The sequence below is a fragment of the Protopterus annectens genome, chromosome 10.part0 (assembly GCF_019279795.1).
Source record: "Protopterus annectens isolate FY-2018-M chromosome 10.part0, PAN1.0, whole genome shotgun sequence".
Lineage (NCBI taxonomy): Eukaryota > Metazoa > Chordata > Ceratodontiformes > Protopteridae > Protopterus > Protopterus annectens.
This window is the reverse complement of record NC_056744.1, coordinates 871,284,749-871,311,628: the sequence shown is the minus strand read 5'-3', so window position 1 is coordinate 871,311,628 and position 26,880 is coordinate 871,284,749. Positions and strand designations below refer to the sequence as shown.

General features: G+C 40.1%; 1 protein-coding gene across 2 annotated transcripts in view; it reads left to right on the top strand.

Annotated features, from left to right (window-relative positions):
• The window catches only part of GLMN (glomulin, FKBP associated protein), a gene marked incomplete at its 5' end in the record, with an annotated part of 1,643,959 nt that overhangs the window by 811,929 nt on the left and 805,150 nt on the right, over positions 1-26,880 (top strand). For both annotated transcript variants that reach the window (XM_044085667.1, XM_044085669.1), the window contains 1 exon segment: positions 626-710. In XM_044085667.1, coding sequence (XP_043941602.1) covers positions 626-710 — 85 coding nt within the window.

Sequence of the window (26,880 nt, the reverse complement as noted above, 5' to 3'; positions counted from 1 at the left end):
AATTCACTCCTGGGGTACTGCCCATGTCCTTATGGACAGAGGCAGTCTGTAAAATGACTCGGGGCTCCATCACCCAAAGATCCACTACCTTGATACTCCCCCATTCCATATCTGGGGAATTAAGATATAATATTGCCATATCCTGGATATTATTGGCTAAGCTTGTAAAGGCTGTTGTGCCATTAGCCTAGTAATCACCTATGAACCTATAAAAATGTTTAATAATGGGAAAGAAAAGAAATGGATTTCCAAAAGAAACATTTATTTATTTATTTACACTTTGTTGACAGGGTTAGTTCCAGTAGGCCAATGGCCTCCTTTCACGAGAGGCACAAGCTGGTATTCATAATAACTTGGGTTAATTTGGCAGGAGCACTGTGAAACTTCCCTTTACTCTTTTCGATAAGTGCCATGGGATCTTTTACATCCACTTAAGCCATGAACTTAGGTAGATGGGGCCTCAGTTTAATATCTCATCTGAAGGACAGCACAGTGATGTATATTGTTAGATGTGCCACTGCTTCACCCTTGCTTTTGTAAACCGCAGAAGCATGAACATTGTTTGTGATTGAAGTGTATTTTTTTCTTGTATTGATTAATTTCATAGCTTTTTTTTGCATCTTAGGTGCTTGTTAAAGACATGTAGTCATGCTGGTTTACAAGGGTATATTATCCAAAACATCAAGAATCAAATTGATTTAGCATTGAAGGTAAGCAGTAAGAATTTACATTGCATACATCATTGCTTTTGTGTGGAAACTAAATGTTGAAAGATAAGGATGAACCCCTTAGTAATACTAATGTGAAGATGAGTGTTTCAAAAAGTAGCTGTTGTGTGTTGTACTGTTGTATTAAATTACTGTGCTGTGTGAAATAGTAGTTTTGAAGAATTCTGTCTGCCCCTTCCATCCCTTTAGCTAAGGCATCTGTGCTTTTTTTGTTTTTAGATTTACTTGTCATTCCCATTGGTAAAGCACAGGGTAAATTTATATGATATTGTGCAAGCTTTTCTAGTTTCATTGTGTTCACTGCACATTTTTTTGACATTTATTGTTTACAGTATTTGATTTTCCAACCTTGCTTTTCCTCAAGGCTCCATAGTTAAAAAGTACAGAAGAAAAAAAATTGCATTCACATCAAATGTTGTCTTTGTAGCACAACAGTATAAATCCAGATATGAAGAATGTTTTTCTGTTTTGTATTATTATATGCTGAGTGTAAAAATTTAATGTCTTGTAGTGTTATTTACACTCTTGTATTCCAAACATATTTTCTTACTTTTGTAATTTGATCTTTTTGGATAGTTGTTTGTCCACCACTGAATTCTCAAGGTACATCTGTTTTGCGATGTGTTTTCTTCTGTATCAAGACTGGGTTTCACATCATTCACTTAGTACAGCAACAGCTTTGTTTTCTAAATTATTTAAAGTAATATTGATCTGCCAATAGTTTCCATTATATTTTCTCCACAACCACCAGTCATTGGGAATGGATTTTTTTTTTTTTTTTTATCGCTGGTTATGCCACTTTTTATACATTACTTTTCCATACATACTTGGTGTCTGCTTAGGACATGCTGATATTACACAAGCGAGGCTTACTTTGAACTTTCAATGCTCAGTCTTCTCCCCATGATAACTCGAGACGGTTGCCTAAAAGCAGTTCTTCAGTACAGTTTTATTCAAGTTTCAGAGGTCTTTTAACATAAGCACTGTACTCCCATGAGCATGAATGTATCATGTGATTTTATAGTGTTTACTTCATGATATTGAGAATGCATTTATATTTTTAAAGTACTATAGAAATGGTTCACTTTATCTGATGTACTTCAAATTGAGCCTGGCACTTTTTCAGTTATTCGGACCTTGCCATTACCGTTGTTACAATACAGTTTGTCTTTTATATATATATTTTTTGGCCATAGACGATGATGCCTCTTTTGTCAGCCCTAGTCATCATTATATATCTTATTGCTGCCCATTCATTTCATTATCGTGGACATAGCTAGGTGACAGGTCCATGATGCCATCATTGTATGAGTTGGAGTTTTTTTATGCCCTGCCATGCAGTAAAACACTAAAAAATAATGATATGCAGTGAAGTAATTTTTGACTAGACAGACATATATCCATTTATGAGTCCTGCTGTAGACATCTGTCAGCATTATTCTTTCTTTGTGCCTGACTGGTGTAATCCTACTCACTTCCATCATGGGGACTACTTAGTAATGTAAAATCACTGACTTTCTCACCAAAAGAGGAGAGCTGGCTTACTGTTGTTCATTTTTCATCCATGAACTTAAGCTGGACATGTGGCACCCAGGTTGCTTGTCTTGCTAATGTAGTTGGCATAGTAGTTATGAATAATCTCTATGCACCAGTAGGGCAGAGTAGTTGGTTTGTTTTTTTTGTTTGTTTTTTTTTTTTATGACAGTTTAAGGTGTTTTGAATCAGTACTGGTTATGTGGATGTTTTCTTTGGATGGTGGTTTTCATTGACATTTCTAGTTATGAAGCAATTAGCTGAGTTTATCCACTGTTCATGGTTTACGTTTTCAGTAATTTCACTCACCTCTGGAAGCTGTCTATATTTCATATCTAGACATTTTTTTTTTTCAATAATAATTCTTTATTTTATTTTTTCCAAACAACTAATACAGTACTACCAACTACTTACAATATGTACATGAATGCTTCCAACAGTTACATAGAATCATTATACATACCTATACACTTCTAAAAAAAAAATAATGAAGAAAAAAGAACTAGTAACCATATAAGACTTATCTCAATAATCATATCTAGACATTTAATGAAGAAAACTTTAGTGCTTGTAATATTTGAAAGGGCTGCAAAATCATCAGTTGCTCAGATCATGTGAGGTCTTTTACATGAGCATTTGTAGTAATTTACCCTCTGACATCTCCCTGTTGTTTTATTTGATTAGTCTGTGTTTTATTATTTCCTCAGTTGTTCAGTAGATATTTCAAAAATACTACCATTGCATTAACTCAGAGCAGTATCCATCACTAGGCAACATAGGCAATCTCATAGCATGCTGTGGCTGGGGGGCCCACTCTGGCCAGGAGGCTTAAATAGCAATTAATTAAAAAAATAATGTTGTTGTTTGTCTATCAGCTTTTCCCAGTTAGGGGTCGCCACAGCGGAACTCCGGTCTGCTAATGATTGGCAGTTGGTTGTTATGGTGTCGAGTTGCCAGCCCGACACCTACCCTTCAACGAAGGCATGCCCATTCAACGCATGTCTGTCGAACGCTCACATAATAATTCTTAACACAGCAGTGGCAGCTTCTTCTCCTTTGAGGAGGACCATGCATACATAGCACACACGCCACCATGGAAGTTAAGTCATTACACACTTGCACACGGAATTTAAAATAGCCGTTCAGGTAAGAGAGAAGTTAAGGTAAGTGTATGTATGTGTGTGTGTTTTAAACTAGTGGTTCCATTTGTTTCTGAATGAGAGATAGTGTGTATGCATGTATGTATGTGTGAGTGTATGTAATTTAAACTAGCTTTTTTGTTTCTGTATGAGAAAGTGTGTTTGTGTATGTAATTTAAAGTAGCTGTTCTGTTTGTGTGTGTGATAGTGTGTGTGTGTGTATGTGTGAGAGAGAGAGAAGGTGTGTGTGTGTGTGTGTGTGTGTATGTATGTGTGTGTGTGTGTGTGTGTGTGTGTGTGTATGTACGTATGTGTGTGTGGATGTTTTTAAAGTACCTCTCAGCTGTCTAGATTTAACCTCATAGATTTGGTCTGTTTATCATAAAATGTGTGGTTTTCTGACGATTCACAGAGGATTGAAGTCACTGATTAATGATATATGTATGAGTTTGACTTCATATCCTTCAGAAAATGCACGCTAACACAAATCCTGTTATTCTAGCAACCAAGTTAAAAAGAGCAGTATTTAAAATCTATCCCTATTTTGTGCCATTATATAGGTTCATAGGTTTATACTAGGCTATCTGCCCTAAGGCATTTATAAGCCTAGCCCAAATTTTTGTGGCTTACGCCACCCCTTATATGAAAAAATACTGTGCCCATTAGTTTGTTGTGCCTCTGTCCAGCAGTGACACAGAGATGATTCACGGGGTAAACCTACGATCTCCCATCCACAGGTCAAGATTTCTCTTGAACAGAGCCAGTGAGGTGCTCTGCCTCACATGGACCGGGATTTTATTCCACAGCATAGGGAGTCTCTGAGTGATAAATCTATCCCTCCAGCACGTCCTATTTATATCCATGCTAAGGTTTAAGTCACTTGCTCTAGTGGTTTTGGTGGATTTGGATTTTTTGAGGTGGAGCATGTCCATTAATTCCAGGTTGGACATGGCCTTGTATGTCAGGCACATGTCACCTCTGAGCAGACGGTATGCGACTGAATAGAGCTGGAGTTTCTTCAATCTGGCAGCATATGACAGATTTTGGAGTCCCTTTATCGTTTTGGTGAGGAACTTTTGGGGTCTCTCCAATTGCTGCAGATGTTGGGTGAGATACATCCCGAATGGGGCATTGTACTCCATCATTGGTCTGATAAGTGAAGAGTACAGGGGAACAATGACCTCGCTAGATCTGGATGTGAATCCCTTCATGATCAGGTGGGCAATGTAGAAGGTCTTTCTAACCACTTTAGCAACGTGAGTGTCAAAAGAAAGGCCACTGTCAACCTGGGTCCCCAGGTCCCTGATAACCTCTTCTGTGCTTAGTGGATTGCCACCTATATAGTAGCTTGGGGTTACCTTGTTTTTCCCGAAGGGTATGACTATACATTTTTTGGCGTTTAACTTCAGGCCATGGCTCTGGCACCAGCTATCTGTTTCCGTGAGTCCCTTCTGAAGGATATCCATGTCCGATGCACTTTCCACTATGGCGCCCAGTTTGCAGTCGTCTGCAAACTTTGTCAGCCAAAGTCCTCCCATGTTGGCCTGTACTTCTGAGAAGTAGATGCCGAACAATAGGGGCCAAGGACCGAGCCCTGTGGGACACCACTTGTGACCGGCTTGGAGTCTGACATAGCGCCAGCAACTCTAACCCTGTGGGTTCTGTCCTTAAGCCAGATTGCAACCCATCTTGTGACATATGGGTTTACATTTAAGCTGGTAAGTTTTTCTACAATACCCGAGTGGGGTATTGTGTCGAAAGCCTTTGCAAGGTCAAGGTAGGCTGTATGGACTGCCTTTCCCTCATCAATGGCCTTGGTGACTGTTTCGAAGAAGTCGACCAAGTTCAAAAGGCATGATCTTCCCTTGATGAAGCCAAACTGGGTCGGGTCCAATGTCTGCAAGTCCCCTATATCTTTGTTTATGAGCTCCATTATGATCCTCTCCATAGCTTTGCAGACTAGACTTGTTAAGCTTATGGGCGGTAATTACCAGGGTCCATAGAGGCACCACCTTTGTGGAGTGGGACCACAGTTGCCGTACGCCACTCCTTGGGCACGTATCCTGTGGTAAGGCTGAGATTAAACAGCTGCCTTATGTGCGGGTTTAATTCCTCATTTAGCTCGTGTAGCACACAGCCGGGGACACCATCCGGTCCCATTGATGCTGTGTTTTTAGCTTTAGAGAGCAGCTTTCACCTGTGCATTTGAGATGTCTGGGAGGCTACACTCCGCTGGGATAGTTATCTCTCCTTTAGGGGGGAAGGGGGGGGTGAAGTTTGCACTGAACCTGTCTGCCAGTATGTTGGCAATGTCTGTGGGTTCAGTGATTTTTGTATCATTTTGGACTAATTCTGAGCATATCTGGGAGTTTCCACCCAGGTTCCTAACATAGCTGAAAAAGGCCTTATGATTGTCCCTTGAATCCATGGCAATTTTTCTCTCAAAATTGGCCTTAGTTGATTTTATGAGTGCTCGTATTTTTTACTAATAATGATCAGGGGTGACTTCCATTTTATGGATTTTGTTCTATCATGTAATAGCTTTCTCCTCTTATTGTAAAGTTTGTTAATGGCTGGGGTCCACCAGACTGGACGTTTGCCCTTTGTGGAAAGAGTCTTGGTTTTATTTGGGATTGCCTGATCCATGCAGTCCTGGAGGTGTTCATAGAAGGCATTTGTAAGGGCTTCCACAGCTTGGGTTGTGGTTTCCACTGGCTCAGGGGCCTTGAAGGATACCACACCAGTCTTGAGTAGTGTGAAGTTTGCTTTAGAGAAGTTCTTCACTGTGGTCTTTTTGTTTGGGGTGGGGGCGGGATGTGGATTTCCAGTGAGATTAGTTTATGATCAGATCTCACCAATGAGGGATATACTTCCGGTGTGGAGCATTTTGTCCCCATGTTTGTGATAATGAGATCTAGTATATTTTCTCCTCTCGTGGGAACAGTGACTAGCTGTTCCATGGCATTTGAATTTATGAACTCCAGGAACCGTTGGGCTAGAAAGTTAGGGCTTGAGTAATGTTCCCAGTCTATATTCGGGTAGTTGAAGTCAACCAATATGATGGTGTTTGGAGATACATTTATACCCTCCAGTGTCTTCAGGAAGGCTGTGTGGGGTTCCTGAGTTTGAGAGGGTGGCCTGTAGCATGCTACAATTTGTAGAGCAGTTTTGCCTATGGTTAGTTGCACCTGGATGGTTTCCGAAGCTTAGATGCGTTGCCACCAACCTGGAGGTGTGGGTATCCTTTATGAATATGGATACACCCCTCCTTTTGTGGTGTGGTTGGGGTTTTGGGGCCGGAACGCATGATATGAGGTAAAACCTAATAGTGCCGGGTGCTCTCAGGAGCCTTGAACCAGGTTTCAGTTACAGCACAGACATCGATGTTCTCCATACTGAGAAGGGCCTCGAGTGCGTGCATTTTGAGATTTAGACTTCTGGCATTGAGCAGCATTACCCTCAGTTTCTTCCCATTTTTGTTTTCTAGGGTGGTAGGTTTAGAATTTGAGCCTTGCCTAAAAAAGGCACTATGGGGGTGGCAAGAGCCTTAGCCAATATCCGGAATCCCAGGGGTGACAGGTGCAAGCCGTCCCTTGCGAAGCAGAGTGGCTTGTCAAGCATGTCATCCCAGGCAGATAGACACTGGATCCCCTTTATTTCAAGCTTTGTCTAGATTTCTTGCACTTAGTGGTTGAGAGGTATGTGTACCTCAACTATCCAGATTTTTGGCTCATATTATTGGCCTGTTCCTCATAAAATTTGTGGTTTTCTGGCAATTCACAGAAGGTTGAAGTCACTAAATAATGACATATGCGTTTGACTTCATATCCTTCAGAAGATGCATGTTAATGCAAATCCTGTTATTCTAGCAACTTTCTAAGTCTATAAGAGCAGTATTTAAAATCTTTCCCTATTTTTGGGCCTTTGTCCCCCCCCCCCATTATTTTAGACTTTGTCCAGATTTCTTATAGGTTCATAGGTTCACAGGTTTATACTAGGCTATCTGCCCTAAGGCATTTATAAGCCTAGCCCAAATTATTGTGGCTTACGCCACCCCTTATATGAAAAAATACTGTGCCCATTAGTTTGTTCTGCCTCTGTCCAGCAGTGACACAGAGATGATTCCCGGGGTAAACCTACGATCTCCCATCCACCGGTCAAGATTTCTCTTGAACAGAGCCAGTGAGGTGCTCTGCCTCACATGGACCGGGATTTTATTCCACAGCATAGGGAGTCTCTGAGTGATAAATCTATCCCTCCAGCATGTCCTATTTATATCCGTGCTAAGGTTTAAGTTGCTTGCTCTAGTGGTTTTGGTGGATTTGGATTTTTTGAGGTGGAGCATGTCCATTAATTCCGGGTTGGACATGGACTTGTATGTCAGGCACATGTCACCTCTGAGCAGACGGTATGCGACTGAATAGAGCTGGCGTTTCTTCAATCTGGCAGCATATGGCAGATTTTGGAGTCCCTTTATCCTTTTGGTGAGGAATTTTTGGGGTCTCTCCAATTGCTGCAGATGTCGGGTGAGATACATCCCGAATGGGGCATTGTACTCGATCATTGGTCTGATAAGTGAAGAGTACAGGGGAACAATGACCTCACTAGATCTGGATGTGAATCCCTTCATGATCAGGTGGGCAATGTAGAAGGTCTTTCTAACCACTTTAGCAACGTGAATGTTAAAAGAAAGGCCACTGTCAACCTGGGTCCCCAGGTCCCTGATAACCTCTTCTGTGCTTAATGGATTGCCACCTATATGGTAGCTTGGGGTTACCTTGTTTTTCCCGAAGGGTATGACTATACATTTTTTGGCGTTTAACTTCAGGCCATGGCTCTGGCACCAGCTATCTGTTTCCGTGAGTCCCTTCTGAAGGATATCCATGTCCGATGCACTTTCCACTATGGCGCCCAGTTTGCAGTCGTCTGCAAACTTTGTCATAAAGTCCCCATGTTGGCCTGTACTTCTGAGAAGTAGATGCCGAACAATAGGGGGCCAAGGACCGAGCCCTGTGGGACACAACTTGTGACCGACTTGGAGTCTGACATAGCACCAGCAACTCTAACCCTGTGGGTTCTGTCCTTAAGCCAGTTTGCAACCCATCTTGTGACATATGGGTTTACATTTAAGCTGGTAAGTTTTTCTACAGTACCCGAGTGGGGTATTGTGTCGAAAGCCTTTGCAAGGTCAAGGTAGGCTGTATGGACTGCCTTTCCCTCATCAATGGCCTTGGTGACTGTTTCGAAGAAGTCGACCAAGTTCAAAAGGCATGATCTTCCCTTGACGAAGCCAAACTGGGTCGGGTCCAATGTCTGCAAGTCCCCTATATCTTTGTTTATGAGCTCCATTATGATCCTCTCCATAGCTTTGCAGGCTAGACTTGTTAAGCTTATGGGGCGGTAATTACCAGGGTCCGTAGAGTTTGTGCTAAGAGTTTGAGAGGTATGGAGGTATGATATGCAATGCCCTAGTTGGGGGGGTGGGCAGATTAGTCAATTAACTTGATCAGGCTTGACCCTGAAACCTGGTTAGAGGAGACAAGAGCCTGAATCCTCTATACCAACTACCAGACTGCAGAGGGAATTGTGAGCTTCATTGGAGACAAGAGTCCAAATTCTCTACTCTACCAAACTGTTGAAGGAATTGTAAGCTTTGTTGGAGACAAGAACCTGAATCCTCTACACCAACTACCAGACTGTGTAGATAGAATTGTGAGTTTGAATTTCAGTGCATTTTCAAGGAATTGTGAGTTTCGAGGGAAGAGAAGTTTACTGTTGCTCATGCTAAGACTGTTTTGTTTAGCAAATGGTAGTCACTGTTTGCACTGTAGAATTTGAAAGCAGTGTTAGTAGCATAATTGCCTTTGGTGCAGAAGGCTGTGGTTTCTACTCCCACACCATGCAGATGGAGTACTGGTATTGCAGTGCCCTTTTGACTGCTGATTATTTGGTGCATTTTAAGGGGGGCTGGGGGCTGTGCACTCCTGAGTGTGCCCTCTTTTGTATGAGATGCCTATTAACTATGAACTTGGTTTGTCAGTCATTCCCTATTGCAATATTACCAGCTTACCATTTTTAATGTAATATCAGCAGTTTAATTCTTCAAGGGAAGCAGGTGCTGAATTTTTAGATGAAACACTGAAATGTAAATGTGTTTGCTAGTAGCAACTTCTTCATTACTTACAGCTCCCTTTAATGTGGAATTATTCAGATAACTTTTACTTCTGCGGAGATTGTGCTTATTGACTCATATTGGTGGATTGTAATGACAGATGTCTGAGTGGTCTATTATGGTTGAAATTTTCTGAAATTGGTAGTTTTGTCTCTGTTGGTTCACACATTTTGTTTCATTGCTTACTGAAAGAATGTTCAAAACTACAAATTTAAAACACATTCTAACAAGTGGTACTGTATAGAAATAATTGAACTTAATACAAACAGGAAAGTGAATCAAAGAACACATATGTGCATGGCCCTACAAATGTGCGCAAGGAGCGTATGATTTGAAAACAGTCGAAAGGTAAACTTAATCCTCCACTGGCCAGATGCATTTTCTTTGAATGTGCGTTTTAATGCCTTTTCAATGTGAGAATGTATTGTTTGTTTACCAAATGGCTATCAGTGTTTGTGCTATAATACTTCAATATCTCTAATCATTGTAGAAGTAAATAAGAAAGCAGTATGCACGTTGACAGGTTTAAACAGTGTTTATGAATACTGGGGACAAATAGCCAAGTAGTTAAACACCGTAATGGTTGGGGAGGGGGCTGCTTTGGGGGAGTAGGGGGTTGCCACAGGAGGGGCTGTTCCGGGGGCCCTAATCTAGTATTCTGCCTAGGGCCCCATTTGACCTTGATCCAGCTCTGCTTTAACTGGTAAAAGTATAATATGTTTGTACTTTGATTTTGGAAAACTGCATCTTGCTCTGGCAACCACCAAGGTGGAACGTGCTGTGCTTAAACTGCTGTCCCTGTTCAAACAGGCTAAAGAATCTGAATCTGTGAGAACAGTGGCACTGATGTAAAACGTTCTCAGAAGATAAACACAGTCAAAACTGTACAGTTAGTAATGAAGTGCTCATTACCTAGGTGTAGTAGTTCTCATTAAATCTTAATCTGGATGCTTTTTAACTGCAAGATGTCAGATTTGGAATCTTAGATTTCTTCACTGGAGAAAACAGCTATACATCAAAATGGACTAATTAATTTGAAATGGAAGACGTAACTGCAGACCAGGAGGCCATAGACATCCACAAAAAATTGATCATTGCAAGATTACCAAAAAGAGCATAGAGCAGTGATGGCGAACCTTTTGGGCTTGGTGTGTAAAAAAATTTGGAAACTGCCCATCGTAACTCTGCTGGTATCACCCCCCCCCCAAACAAAAGAGAAACAATTCTTTACATATGCATTTATTTAAAAAAATAAAGTCCAATCATCTGTGCTGCTATATATTGTAAAAGAAAAATCAGTGACGTACAATAGGGAAAACTATATGTGCACTGATAATTGGTCTTAAAATAGTGCACCAAAAAATACTTTTAGTAGTAATTTTGAATTGAACTGAAAAAAGTATGGAACACATTGAATTTGATTTGATTAACATCAATTAATGACTTTTTTGTTGATGAGTTTTAATAGATAAGTGCAGGGTCACATATTTCTTGTATTTTTGTTCATTCAGTTTCTTTGGTTACTTGGGTGTTGGTGAACACTGGTGTGTCACCAAAAATGTCGGGGTATGTCACCTTTGACACACGTGTCATAGCTTCACCATCACTGGCATAGAGCATAGAGCTTTAGATTAATATGCCTTTGTTCAAATCAGTGTTAGCTAGTTTAGTGGGCATATCATCATTGGATGCCTCATATTTCTTTATCCGTCGTATTTATTTAGCTAGATAACTGGACAGGTCCAGCTGGGCAACATTTATTTCTTTGTGGGAGGCTTTTGGGAGAAAAAAAAAGTTGCTGTCTGTGAAAAAAAAAACTGAAAATGATTACTTGAGTCTAGAAAAGAAACTGCTGTTAAAAAAGGGATCATTAGTAGGGTGTATGAAATATTCCATGATAATTCGAAAGATGGAGGAGGTTAGGAAAGATTTAGAAAAGAGAATGAAAAAGGCAGTTTATAAAGGAACAATGGTAATAACTCTGTAATGCTATCATGTATGCAAGAGTCTAGAAGGTTTAGGATTTTTTTTGCATGTAAGTGTTTGCATAAGTATTTTTATACCTCGAGTAGACTTAGAAGGATTTCTTCTCAGGTTGGATAGCAAATGCTGCAGGTGGAGAAATCTAAAATGATTTAGCTTGAGAGCAGAGAAGGGCTCTGAAAGTGTTTGTGCTCCTTGATGGTATTAAGTACCTTGTTAGGCACACTAACTAGTTATAACAAAAATAAAAAAAATCAAATTTCAAAGACTGTTTCTTTTCTAATAATGTTTCTCAAAGGAGCATTATTCAGATAAGCACATTGGTTAGTCTACTTAGATCCAGTACAACGTATGTTAACAAGCATTTGTGAGTAGTTCAAATATATACAGTTTTGCAACAAGAAGAAAGGGAGGGGAATTTGTTATAATTGCCAAGAAAATATGACTTTCGTGATTGGAGAGAACAGATGAATTCCATTAGATGGGAAAAAAAATGTGCCTGATTGGCATGTGGGTCAGTGAGTGAGAAGGTTTCATTAAGGTACTAGCCAATGGGAAATGAATACTCCATCCCCTATTTCCTTTTAAAAAAACATGAATTTACAATAGTTCTACCTTTTTTACATGACAGTCATCTAATCTGGTCCACACTATATTCCCTAGAAGCTTTCATAGATGCTTAATTTCCTAGAAGCTATGCCAATTTGACAATATATTAGCTGTCTACATTTAAGTTAACTTTTTCTGCATAGACATTGACAAATTATATTTCATGTGTGTAGCATAGATTACTGAATTACATATTCTGCTTTTGTAAATCTTCTTTTGTTGTGGTTGTTAATAAGTAGGCTATCCAAAGATTTTATTAAGTGCACTTTAGCCTGCTATTGGGTTGGAGGCAGTACTGAGTTCAGATCTTTTTAAGTATTGTCTCTGTTATTTATGCTAACATTTTATCTAAATGGATCTATCAAGCCTACTTTTATGAGGCAGTGAATATGGCGATTTCAATACATTAAGAAAACAAAAGAAAAATAAAAACATGCAGAACTAGAAGCTATTGTTCTGCTTTTACAGGTCATAATTTTGTTAGCAGATCTTTTGCCATTTTATCTTGAACTGATGTTTTTTTCATTCTTCCTCAACATATGGTTTATGGATCTGACTCGGCCACACATCACAGACTTATGGATTCAACTCTCAAGTTCCTCCATCTCCCTCTACCCACAATACCACAGATCTTGTTTGCCAACATCTCATTCAAACACTGATCATCTCTCAGGAGCTGTTGTGAATAGTTTTTTCTACTTTATTTGACCTTTTCCTATAACTTTTTTACTGTCCTCCTCCTGCTGTTTTAGATTATCGGGCGTTTCTCCTGTTAGGTCTTCTTTTTCTACCTTATTGGTAGTCTTGGGTGTACCATTGTTGGTAACAGTCTTCCTTTCTTGATCTGCTCTTCCTAACCTGTTTAAGGGTATCTTTCCTACCATAGTTGATAACCCCTTTTTGCTAACTTTCTTTTGTAAAAAAAAAAAACTTACTGGTATATTTATCTTCAACTTTTCTGTTTATATTAATCATGGCTGAGAAACCGATTGGCATTAATAAATGCACTTCCGGTGGGCACAAAATTCCAAATCCTGTTGCACACAGGGTGTGTTTATTGTCTAGCTGTGGTACATCTTTCCACTAATTGCTCTGTGTTGCATTCAATTAGAGAGCAATTACGGATAGGAGAAACAAACTTGTTCTGAAAATACTGCTGCCTCCATCTTCCTCTTGTGCTTCAGGGGTTCATACCCCCAGTAAACACCTTAAGGCTTCTTCAGAGTCTAGAAACAGATCTTCTACTCCATCTCCAAAAGCCTATTCTTCCTTTGTGGCTTCTTCAGAGCTCCCAAAGAAGATCTGAAGAACTTCAGATCTGACCTCTTCGGATCCTAAAAAGAAACCATCAGATCCTAAATCATAGGATCAGTCTCATTTTGGTGAAGTCTCCCAAACAGATTTCTGATCCTAAGACCTTGGATCCAACTTCTGTACCTAAGTCTCAATGAACCCACTGACCCAGGTTCTCAGTTGATCTGGTATCCCCTCGGCTTCATTCCCCCTTTGTTCAAAGTACTCAGAAGAGAGAATCGAGGCAACAATCCATTACCTCTTTTCTGAGATCCTCCAGAAGTCTTTCCGAGGCCGACATGTATAGGAAGATGAGGAAGGTCTTCAGAGCTCAGATCCAGATGGGGGTTATTCCGGCTTCATCTCTCATTGGATCTGTGAGCCTTCCCTCCATTTCCCATATAGTCATTTCTCCTTATCCAATCCATGCTATGGTTTCGGAGCCCTTGGATCTGAGAGCCCCGAGAGAGTCAACATCATATCCAAAAACAGCCAGATCTTCGACTCCGACAGTTTCCCTAACTAGTTCTGTACTTATTCCTTCGAATCAGGATAGGTCCCTGAGCCCATAGCGTCAGCATTGAATTCAGGGGGGTCAGGGTCTACTCCAATGTTGTTGGAGCTGTCCTTGTCCCTCGGAGCTTTGGAGGTAAACAGCTGAAGCCCAATTCCCTCCTCAAGGCATGGACCAGGACAGGGTTGACACTTGGCTGCTTCAGAGGTTTCTGATGCTGTGTGACTGGCTACAGCTTCTTCCGGTCTGTCTGCTTTTGAGATGGTGGAGAGGGCCTTCTCTCATCCAAGAGATCTGATCTCTCTCTCTCTCTCTTCTCCTTGAATCCTATGCCTGTTCCTCCTGCAGGTCTGAGCTCTGATCCCATTGCTCCTATTCCTCAAGGACAGCCGGTACCAACTAGCATCCAGACAGCATCCCTACAGGAAATTCCCCTCTTTGAATACCTCCCCAGACCATCTCACTGAGGAGGTTCTCCGTAAGATAAAATGCAAAAGGAGGCATGTAGAAATTTTACTTCTCCACACATTTCTTTCATCTAACACAAATTGTCTTTCCCAAAAGGAGAGAACTAAATTGGCATAGGTATTTGCACAGGGGGTGCCCATGGCTACCCCCTGTGTTTGTTTATATACTTGATTTGAGCAAAGGAAAACATTATTTTTCAACACCAATTCTAGCATTTGAGCTATTAAATTTAATATTCTGTCTTCTATTGCTCCTAAACTCCTTAACAATGTACATACTGCCCCCACTCCATATTAATTTCTGATCACCGTGAAAAGGTTGTTAACATCCAATGTTACCATGACATACTCCCTTCTTACTTCTTTCTGCTCTTCTTTCTGCTCAAAATCTCCCAGGGTGGTTAAGAAATGACTAGTATCCTTCAATATTTCATCTACTTTCCCTATCCATGGCCTTAAAGTATATTCTAGCCATATAGAGATGTTTGTAGTGACCCACCCCCTTCCTGACACTATAGGTCTGAGAGGCGGATTTCTTAAGTCCTTATGTATCTTAGGCAGGGCTTTAAATATGGGAATAATCGGATACTCAATCCATAGAAAATTAAATAAATCTTTGCGAATTAGCCCTATTTCCTTAAATGACTTCAGACTATCCTTTGCCTCTTTCTCTATATGGTGTACAGACAGTGGAGAGATTGGAGTGTAAGTGTCACTACCGGACAACAATTGTCCCAATTTTTCATAATAATTGCCCTTGTTCATAATTATCACCCCTCCTCCCTTGTCAGCTTGCTTTATCATCAAACCCGTGTTCTTTTGCAAATTGTTTAAGGCCTGTCTCTGTGACAGCGTTAAGTTGTAAAATTTTTTGTTCTTGTCTTCCTTAAGTATGCCAGTACATCATTTTCACAACTTTTAAGAAATATTTGCAATGTAGAGTTAAAAGGTGGTATAAAACTACTGGGTTGTCTCAGTACCTGTTGCTGTGGTTGACTCTTACCATATATCTGTCTCAACATAATATTTCTAGCAAAAAACATCAAGTCCATGATTATTTTATTAAAACTACTTTCCCTGCTGGGAACAAAAGTCATACCTTTGTTTAGTATATATAACTCATCATCAGTGAGTATATGATCAGATAAATTGTAAACAATATCATCACCAGTCAATTGATGGTTCTCTTCTTCTTGGCTCCTCTCCCTTCGCTGTGAGAATGCCTACATTCTCCCTTCTTCTTGACTGGGGCTGGTAATTGAGCTAAAAAACATTCACTGTTATTACCTGTGTTTTCGGTCTCGCCCCCAGATTTCACTCTCTGGCACTATTAGCTGCCTTCGACGGTTCCGATATAGGCATTACTTCACTGTTCTGACTCGCTGTGTTACCTCCGTTCCCCGAGATAAGTGACGAACCACTTTTCTCAGTGCGACTCATATGTTTGTATCACTGGCGTTCCTGTTGCAACGTCTTTTGGTTGTTGTCCTTTTCTCTCTACGTTAGGATTCTTCTCCGGACTATGTTAGGATTCTTCTCCGTAGCTACTGAGCAGCGGGTAACAGGACCCATGAACACGGAGGAAGAACAGCTGAGCAGAGAGATAGAAACTTTACAACACAGGCTGGAGATAGAATTTAAGGGGGAGAAGTTCACAAGAAGATTGGATGATGCTTACTGTGCAGATAACATACTGGACTTGGTTCTCACCAACATGGGTGACCGCTGCACCACTCCCATAGTTTGTTCTTCCCTGGTGAGATTAGATCATCGGTCTGTCTCATTTGAAGTTTATATCTCATCCAACCCCTCCCCAGCCGTAACCAGGCTAAAATACTTCTCAAAAGCTGACTACAGCCTCCTAAGTGAGGGTATCAACATCTTCACACCACTGCCCCCCTCAGAGGATGCAGACAACTATGCTGAACAGTATGCCAGTGCAGTATACAAGCACCTGTACAACTGCATGGACTCAGCCATACCTAACAGAACTAAAACCTGCCTGATGGACATCCTTTACTGTTGTCCAAGGATAAAAAGGAACAAACTGCAAATCGGAAAAACTCCCTCCTCTACCTCCACAAGCAAAAAATTAGATCACTAGTGAAAACCTCCAAAGCCAATTATGAGTTGAAACTAGCCTCTGAAACAAAGGGAAACCACAAGTCCTTCTTCAGTTATGTTAGGAACCTCCATGGCAAAGCCCAAGTTTGTTCCGAATTGGTACTTAATGGTACCACTTACACTGATCATGCTGACTTAGCCAACCTGCTAGCTGATAGGTTCAGTGCAAACTTCACCCCCCTTATCGCCCGCCAAAGGCCCAGTTGAGATCCCCGATACTAGTCCCACACCTCACATCTCTGTAGATAAAGTATTAAAAACTCTATCCAAGGCAAAGAACACAGCTTTCATGGGACCTGATAGTATCCCAGGCTGTATTCTGCACAATCTCCAGCAAGAACTAGCTTTGCCGTTGAGCACTCTATTCAACCGCAACCTAATTACAGGCTCCATTCCAGCAGAGTGGAGAACTGCCATTGTCATCCCCTTGCACAAAGGTAGTGCCACTATTGACCTGGGAAACTATCACCCCATTACCTTGACAAGTCTGATCTGTAAAGCCATGGATCATATTATTATGGATCTCATAAACAAGGACATAGGCAATCTTCAAGCACTTGACCCCACCCAATTCGGATTCGTCAGGGCAGATCTTGCCTGTTGAACCTAGTTGACTTCTTTGAGATTGTCACCAAGGCCCTGGATGAGGGGAAAGTCAGTACATACAGCTTACCTTGCTCTGGCTAAGGCCTTTGACACAATCCCCCACTCGGGCATCATCGATAAACTAACACAACTTGGTGTTAATCCCTGTCTCATCAGATGAGTGGCCAATTGGCTCACAGATAGGACCCACAAGGTCAAAATAGGTGCCACCACCTCCGACAACAGACCTGTCACTAGTGGTGTTCCCCAGGGATCCGTCCTGAGACCCCTGCTGTTTGGCATCTACTTCTCAGAGGTCCAGGCAAAGACAAAAAGGGCCTGTGGCTGACCAAGTTTGTGGATGACTGTAAGTTGGGTGCTGTCATTGACACCCCAAATGATGTTAACATACTGCAAGAGGAGGGTCTCACAACTACAAATAACTGGTGCCAAAGACATGGCCTTAAGTTAAGTGCAAAAAAAGTTTTATCATACCATTCGGCAAAAAACACGGCCTCTACTGATTACCACATCAACAGAACCCCCTAAGCACACAACCTGTGGTGAGAGACCTGGGTACTCAGGATGACAACAATCTCATATTCGATCATCATATGGCGGCAGTGGTCAGAAAAGCCTTTTACTTGGTTCATCTCATAAGTAAAGGGATTGCATCCAGGAAAAAAGGAGGTTATTTACCTCTCTGTGCTCCTCCCTCATTAGACCTATAATTGAGTATAATGCCCCATTTGGTATATACCTCTCCAAACACCTTCACCAACTGGAAAGGCCACAGAAATACCTCACAAAGAGAATCCATGGCCTCCAACACCTGTCCTATGCAGACAGGCTCAAATCACTGTCATTCTACTCGGTATCATACAGACTGCTCAGAGGTGATCTATGTCTCGTTTACAAGGCACTATCGGACCCTGCCCTACTAGGGATGCATCCTTATCTAGGAGTCCATCCATATAAATCTAACTCCTCGTGCATTACCCGCTCGATAGGCCTAAATCTAATATGCAACATCAATAAAACTTGCTGGACAGACAGATTTGTCTCCCAGAGGCTGCCCCATTTCTGGAATAGACTTCCCATACATGTCAAGCAGAGTACCATACTGATCCTCTTCAAGCGCAGCTTAATGAGTGGATGGGAAACCACAAATTTGTCCCAGGTGTTTCACCTTTGTCCCTCATTGACAGGGGTGACAGGTGCTGACTGAGGTTTCTTTTTTGGGGATAAACTCTTGGCTAAGCTTGTAAGGGCCTAGAGCCATTAGCCTAGTAACCTCCTATGATTCTGTGAACCACTGTTACAACCTTTTGTGAGAATGCATTATATCAGAGTTACTGTGAAACAGTCTTTTGGATTTTGTTCTACACTTTTTCTTAGCACTGTAAATTGGACAGCTGTTATAGAAGTAGAGTTGGATTTGCTGCTGCATTCCTACCTCCCAATCCTTATGCCTGTAGTAAGGGCTGTCGCTTCTTTAGTACTCTTCCCATCTGTAATGAGAGATAGTGTAGTAGTGATCCCTGTGGTAAACATTGTAGAGATGTGTGAACTCTCATTATAGCAGTAGGTGTTCAAATACATGAATCACTGTTGCAGTGCAAGCTCCACCTCTCCGGCTCCTTTTTAACTATTCTGTAAAGCCCTTGAGTTACAAGTTCTTTGTGTCCCTTTTTCCATGCCTTCTACCAGTCATTTTTGTTGAGATGTGGAATGCTGCTTTTGGAAACTATATTACTGTTGTGCAGGTCCAGGGCTACAGCTACTGGCACACTTTTTGATGGTTATGTTTCCTTCTTCACAAAAGTGAATAAATAAGAAAGAAAGCAAAGCACAGTAGGGCAGAGGTCTGAAGGTAGGAGGAGAAGATATCTGTTCTTCCTTGGCAGGTAGTTTCTGGGGAACCCAGAGCTGTGGAAGGCTGCCTGGATGGGCGGACATTAGTTAGTTGTTTCTTTCTTTTTATATATATATATATATATATATATATATATATATATATATATATATATATATATATGATTAATTATTACAGCACAGATCCTCTGTATTCAAACATTTGCTGTGGTGTATTTATTGTACAACTCTAAATGTTTACTTCTTTACTCTAATTTACATCAGAGGTTTCTTGCAAATAACTACATTCATGGTTTCAGCTATGACAAGTTCTAATAAATTGCTGAGAGCCACTTTTTTTGTTTGCAACACTGAATAATAAGCCAGTTTTTAAACAGTCAATTACTTTGACAAGCTGATAGTGACAACAGGGAGACTAGCTATAGTTATACAAGAGATATTAAATATTTTATTTCACTCACTAAATTTCCTGTAATTTTTGTGGATAAATTAATGACAGATCGAAAATGTTTTTTTCAGTTTGAGTCTTTTCCACCTTTGCTTAATTTTACAACTCCCACTGTATGTACTGAGCAAAACAGCGAAACATACTTATGGCAGATTAACACCTCTGGACTTACCTAATTTATCCATACTTGTTGGATAAGCTTCTTTTTTTCACCCATCTTAAGAGATGCACAATGTTTTCTGGAATTTTGTCATGGTTAACACAACCTCTTCAGAAAAGTTCTTCAATTTTCAACCTTCTGCCTCTTTTTCCTATCTTTCTTTGAAAGTTGACTCTACTTGTTGTGTATGTATGTCTTTTCTGTGTAATACAGTTTAAGAACTTTGCATAAAATTGGAGTTTTTAAGGGTTCAAAACAGACTTCTTTTTCATTCCTCCCTTCCTGTCTCTCTCCACAGCTTGTGCTTTATCGACCTTGGAGCAGAGATAGCAATCTTAGAAACACTGTAGCTTACATATTGCATACAATATTACTAGCTTAAGTCTGAATGTAAAGTATTGTCACACAAATTTTAATAATATTGTTTTCCATTTTCTATACATGAATTAAAACACAGTTTATTGGGTGTCACTTTATATAAACTTTTACTAAAATTCTGTTTATAGATCTTAACTAGGTCAGCCTTTTGGTTCCAAACATTCGTGAATGCTGTTTCTATCAAAGACTGTTTTTCTGGACAAGACTTAAAAACTTAGGATTCTTGGCCTGGACATATTTATTTGTTGGCTAGTCTAGCTCTGTCTGTAGTTCATATTTTTCACCTAATGATGTTATTTTTTAAACATCTTTATAAAACTTGACATTTTTAAAGTGACATGAGTTCACATACAGTAATAGAGAACAAACCATAACAATATTTACATTCTTATTTTCTTGCAGAGCACGTTTTCTTTTTAACACTTTTCATTCACTCCAGCATAGTATACATTGCTCAATTCTTCCTCATGAACATTATTCTGCATGTATTGTTCCCACAAATTCCATATATGTATTTGTAATTTGCTCCTTTTCTTTTCTATTGTTTTTCATCTCTTCCCGCATATCTTTAGCTACCTTAGCAGAATACTTTTTAATCCATATACCTAAATACTTTATTTTATCATGTCCTCATAAATATGGATATTGCTGAACTAATTCATGTGTGGGCACATAGTTTACAGCTATAGCTCATTTTATCTTTATTTATTTTATATCCTGAAAAGACTTGAAACTGTCAAATGATGCGCCACAACACCAACATGTCCTTTTTGGATTTATAAAGTTTGAGGTGATATCATCCACAGAGAAAGCTAAATTTTCTTTACTATACCTGTCAAAGGAAAAATATACTTAAAAAAAATGATCAATACACGGTAGGTTCAGGTTAAGGCACTTTAATCTTGCAGCAAGGAGACAAAAACGTGCTAATACAGAGTTTGTCTGACTAGAATCAGGAAATGCAAGCATTTTTATACATTTTCTAATAAAACATTGCCTACCAAGCTGACGTAGTAAATCACAAGTTTTAACATCATCATTTCGTAGTGATTGTTTTTGTAAATTTCTGCTTGTAGTATCAATTTTTGTGAGAAACTTCCTAAGAAAAACAACGTGGCCTTGGCTACCACCGGTTAGATATATGCAATGTTACCATTCAAGGTACTATGGCTAATTTGAGCACAAAGCAAGTATAGATTGCAGTTCATCTCTCCAACAGTCCTTTGTTTTATCTCTTCCTTCTGCAGCTGTGCGTGTTCTCATACTTCGAATAGAGCTAATTGTTCAAAATCATTACATTATAGAATATGGCATTGTTCATTCATTGCTTCCTGTCCTAGCAGATAATCACCTGCTTCTCAAGTACATTTCCAAAAGGCATAAACATGAATTTTGCTGTGCTAGAAGTTACTAGGTCAGAGGGCATCTTGCAAGTTTTCAAAAAGCACACTGCAGTTTTAAAAGCATCTTTTAGTCTCATATAAAACTAAGCTGTATATAAAATAGTGCATATAAAATAGAATGAAAAACATGTTAAGTCATTTAGTTTCTAATTAGCATTAAGCACATACATTAATACATATTTTTCTGACATTTCCCCCCTGTTAATACTTTTTAATTCTATTTTCAAAAGAATAAACAGTTTGCTTCTTCTCCTAACCTCTTCCATTCAGGATTTGCAGTTAAGAGAGTCATTCAGTTTAAACTTATGAAAGTGTTTCACTTTTCAACAATTCTTCAATTTCAGTACTTTGATACAAAGTCTCAGAAACTGATATATCTATAAAATCTTTGATTAACTTTTTCATGCAGGGAATACCACAACAAATGCATGCTCCTAATAAGAGTAATCCTACACAAATGGCAATCAGGAATGTTCATTAGGATGGAACCCCACCCCCCCAAACAAATTCTGGAAAAAGTCAGTCAGAGGGTTTGGGCCTGGTTTGGTCATGGTCGACACTTGCTGGATCACCTCAAGATGGTTGTTTATTTCGTGCTGGTTGTCAGGAATATACGAACAGCATTCTTCTTTGATTAAAGCGCACGTACCACCTCTCGCCGCTAGGATGAAGTCGAGAGCCATGTGGTTCTGAAGCACCACAGTTCTCAAAGCATTCAGTTCATCAGTCACTAATTCGAGAGCAGAAAAAGTTGCATTGCTCATAACTTCGAGAAGTTTAGACAGTTTTCTCAGCTCCCAAATCGATTTCACTGCGCCATATGCAAGGAATATGCCTGCCCATGATATAATGGTGTCACTCAAGTCCATGTGTGTCAGTTTATCTTTGTTCTTTACGGAGTTATGGTTTCTCCACCCTGCTTCGATTCGTCCCACTGGATTCTCGGGCCTCTTAATTGGACTTCTAGGTTTACTGCTTACCTCTCTGACATTTCAGATTTTTCCCTGAGGCATAGCTGCAGTGTGTCGTATGGCCAGAACAAGGTAACCCAAAAAACAACTGCCAGACCAATTCTCAGGCAGCCATTTATGTGCTTTTTTTCCCACAAACAAAATAACAATTCTCTACTTTAGTATTGATATAAGCTTGCCCTGCATGAAACATTTTCTTATCAATAATAGAAAGCTGCTTTAAAAGAACAGGATTATGTTGTATCTCATCAACATTTCCATGCATCTTCGCAAAATATGCATTATAGTTTGTATCACAAATAGTTTTAGTCTTACTGGCTTTAATATAACATTTATAAGAAACAGTCACATTGCAATTGCTCCAACACACCTGAATAGTGTCATTCTTGTAAAAACATACAATCCCTTTTTGTATAACAGGTAGGTACAATGCTATTTTGTCTTGTGATTTCACAGGTGTAGTGTAAAAAATCAAGTTTTCCCAGGTCTCATTGACCCCTAGGAGGACAGCAGTCATTAATAATCCCCCGTATGCTGTTGGTATAGCTGGGCAAATCCAGCAGTTCGAAACGTTAAAAGTCTCAGCATACACATATTTAATTGCTTGGTAAGTGTTAAAGTTTGGATGCCAGTCTATGAGTAATGCATCACATTTGTTCAGTTCAACTCGTGTGGCTGGGAAAAGGAAAGGCCACAGCAAAAAGATCAATGTTATCAGTATAGCTATCAGAATAATCATGCAAATTTTCTGAGGTTGTTCTGCATCTCTGTTTACTCTATACCTGGTCATTTTGTTCTCGTTGTACAACAGTAACAAGGTTTTTGTCCAGTTCAAAGTTCTTAACCAATTTACAGTGTGTCAGATGAATCCAAGATGCTCGCTCTGCGATCTTGACTGCAGTGGGTGTCGACAGTAGTACCTGGTATGGTCCTTCCCACTTCGGAGAACTCCAGTTCTTTTTCTTCACAACCTTCACCCAGTCCCACGTGCCTGGGGCTGTTGCTGCTTCCGATGGTCTGGTTTGTTCTTTATCTGAAATAGAATTTAACTGCAAAAGTTTGTTATTCAAAAATCGCCTCATGTACTCTGCAAGTGAACTGTCAGCCTCCTGCTCTGCAGGCATGAGAGGTTTCCACTGAGGTGTATAATATGCCCTCCCAAACAGAATTTCAAAAGGAGTTAACCCTTTTATATTTGGAACAGTTCTCATATACTCAACAGTGCCAGAGGTAGACAGTGCACCCAGTTCTTTTGTGTCTCACTAATCAATTTCCTAAGTTTGTTTTTCAAACCCCATTATGCCTCTCTACTAATCCTGCAGATTGGGGGTGGTATGCGCAATGTTTTTTCAGAGAAATCCCGAAGTATCGGCTTAGTTGTTGTATAGTTTGATGCACAAGGTGTATGCCATTGTCACTATAAATCTTTTCCGGTATGCCAAATCTAGGAATAATTTCTTTAACGAGGACTTTTGAAACAGTAGCTGCTTCTGGATTTTTAGTTGGAAAAGCTTCCACCCATTTGGAAAACATATCTATAATGACAAGGCAGTACTTCTTATTTTCACATTTGTTCAGCTCTATAAAATCTATACAGATAGTATGGAACAGATACGGTGGTGTAGGGAAACTCCCTTGCTTAGGTTTTAATGCCCCTTGTGCATGATGCTTGTTACAAACATGGCATGCTGCACAAAATTTTTTTGTGTAGTTTGTAAATCCATACGTCGTAAACACTCGATTCACTAACTGTACCATCCCCCCTGTTGAGAAATGGCACTGCCCATGGCTCAACAAAGCTGCATATCTAAACAAGTTATATGGCAAAACCGGTTTCCTCTCTTTGGAGATGTACAGTCCCTTCTCAAGGATTACTCCTCGTTTTATCCATTTTTGTTTTTCTACATTTGTAGTAAGTGTCTGCATTGTTTTTAACATTTCTAAGTCTAAAATCTCAGATGGTTGTAATTCCTCACTCAAAAGAAATACTTCTGAAGCTGAAGCTGCTTGTTTTGCAAATGTATCAGCCCTCGCATTACCTTTTGAAATTCTATCCTGTTGCTTGGTATGAACTACACATTTGCAAATAGCTACTTTCTGAGGTAACTGAATAGAGTCTAACAAATCTAAAATAAATTGCGCATGGTTAATTGGTTTACCAGTAGATGTTATCATTCCTCTATTTTTCCACTGCTGCGCAAAAACATGTACAGTAGAAAAAGCATACTGGCTATCAGTAAAAATATTCACTCATTTACCTTTTGCCAAGGTACATGCCCTTGTTAAAGCAATCAATTCTGCTGCTTGTGCAGATAAGTTGTGTGGTAAAGACTTTGCTTCTAAAATCTCAGTATCAGAAACTACTGCATACCCCACTAGATTCTGTCCTGTAGGACCCCTTCTGCATGAGCCGTCCACATAGTATGTCACTTCGGCATCATCCAAGGGAACATCTGTAAGATCTTTTCTAGGTAGTGTCTTTTGCTCAATCTCGTGCAGGCAGCAGTGTGGTTTGCCATCTGCAGGGGTTGGGAGCAAGGTTGATGGATTCAAAGTTGTGCATCGTTCAATTGTCATATGAGGTTGGCTCAACAGTATAGTCATACAGGAAAGATGTCTAGCAGGAGAAAGATATGCTACTTTTTCTTGCAGTAAAATAATCGCGACTGCATGAGGCACTCTCAATGTGAGAGGGTGGAACAACACTTACTGAGGCTGAAGCCTGCACTGCCATTGCAGCTGCGACTACTGCTTGTACACAGTGGGGCAGGGATCGCGCCACTGGGTCTAGCTGTGATGAATAGTAAGCTATGGGGCGTTGTTTGTCCCCATGCTGTTGTGTTAACTGATGTCATATAACCTTGCTTACAATCTACAGTTTGGAAAAATCGTTTATGATAGTTTGGTAATCCTAAAACTAATGAAGAAGCTATCAGTTGTTTCAATTTGCAGAAAGCTGATTCTGCTTCTGGTGTCCACTGTAATAAATCTTGTGCTGCCATAGGCTATTTGAATATCAAGTTGGTCAGTGGAGCAGATTCCAAGGCATAGTTTGGAATCCAACTCCGACAAAAGTTAGTAGTACCTAGGAAGGACATCATTTCCTTCTTGGTAGTTGGTTTAGATGCTTGTAATATTGCTGTTTTTCTGTCTTCATCTAATATTCTGCCTTCTTTGGATATTACATATCCCAGGTATTTTACCTGTTTTTTCCAAAGTTGCAGTTTGTTCTTGTTTACCTTGTGTCCCTGAGTAGCTAAAAATTGTAGTAATGCTATGGTATCCTCTCTGCATTCTTGCTGGGTGGGGGCTGCCAGTAGAATGTCTACATAAAGTAAAATCTGACTGCCTTTCGATGGGATAAATCCCGCCAGGTTACTTGCCATTTCCTGTGCGAATATTGTTGGACTTCCACAATATCCCTGTGGTAGTCGCGTATATGTATACCTTTTCCCCTGAAATGTAAATGCAAACCAATGTTGGCTGTCAGGGTGTATCAGTATTGAGAAAAATGCATTGCTAATATCTACCACGGAAAAATACTTTTGTTGAGGTTTCATATTATTCAATGAAGTGTGTGGATCTGGCACAGTAGGTGCCCTGGGTATAACTGCGTAATTTACAGCTTGTAAATCTTGGACCATACGCCATTCTCCATTTGCTTTCCTAACAGGAAATAAGGGTGTATTACATGGTGAATCGGGAGATTCTATCAAGACTCCCTCCTTAAGTAAGGCTGCTATTATAGGTTTGATTCCTATTTCTGCATCCTTTCTCAAGGGATACTGTCTCTTTTGAGGCCTAAATGCTGATGTTGGCGTGATAGTAACTGGTCCTGCTGTACGAATAAGTCCTACATCTGATTTCCCTGTTGACCAGAGAGTCTCTGGTATGTCTCGTAAGGCTTTTTCCTCTTCCTCTAGTAAGAGTGCTACTCAGCTGTCCTCACCTGCCTGTGAGTGTACAGCTGGGTGTGTCTGCATTATCCAGTTTAGTTTCTGCTTTTGTACTCCCTGTTCGGAAAGTTCTAACTCTGTCTGCTTTTCCCACCTTGTGACTTTTTCTCCTAGGTCTGCCCACTTCACATTTATATCTTTAGTTAAACTCACATGTGGTAATCGATTAGATTTGTAAAGTGCTAGGAATTCCTGGGGCAATGAACAGCTCACTACACTGTTTCCTTCTGTGTCCCAGTACAAATTTTGTAATACTAATCTGTTAGCATGGTTTCTAAACAGTTCTTGCTCATATTCTTTATCAGGTCCTGGTTTGCTACAGTAATATAGAGTGAAATGCAACAAATGTTGTTTATCAGTGTCAAGGGAGGGGGATTTACTGATGGCTACGTTCATCAGTTCTTCGGTTACTGCCCCTGGACCAGTTGTAACTAAGTCCTGGCTGCACCAATAAAATGTTTCACCCTCTGGTCGCACTACAAAAGTATCCATTTGTCACTGTGCTTCCATTCCCTGCATAGTTGGAACTACGGCTATGCCAG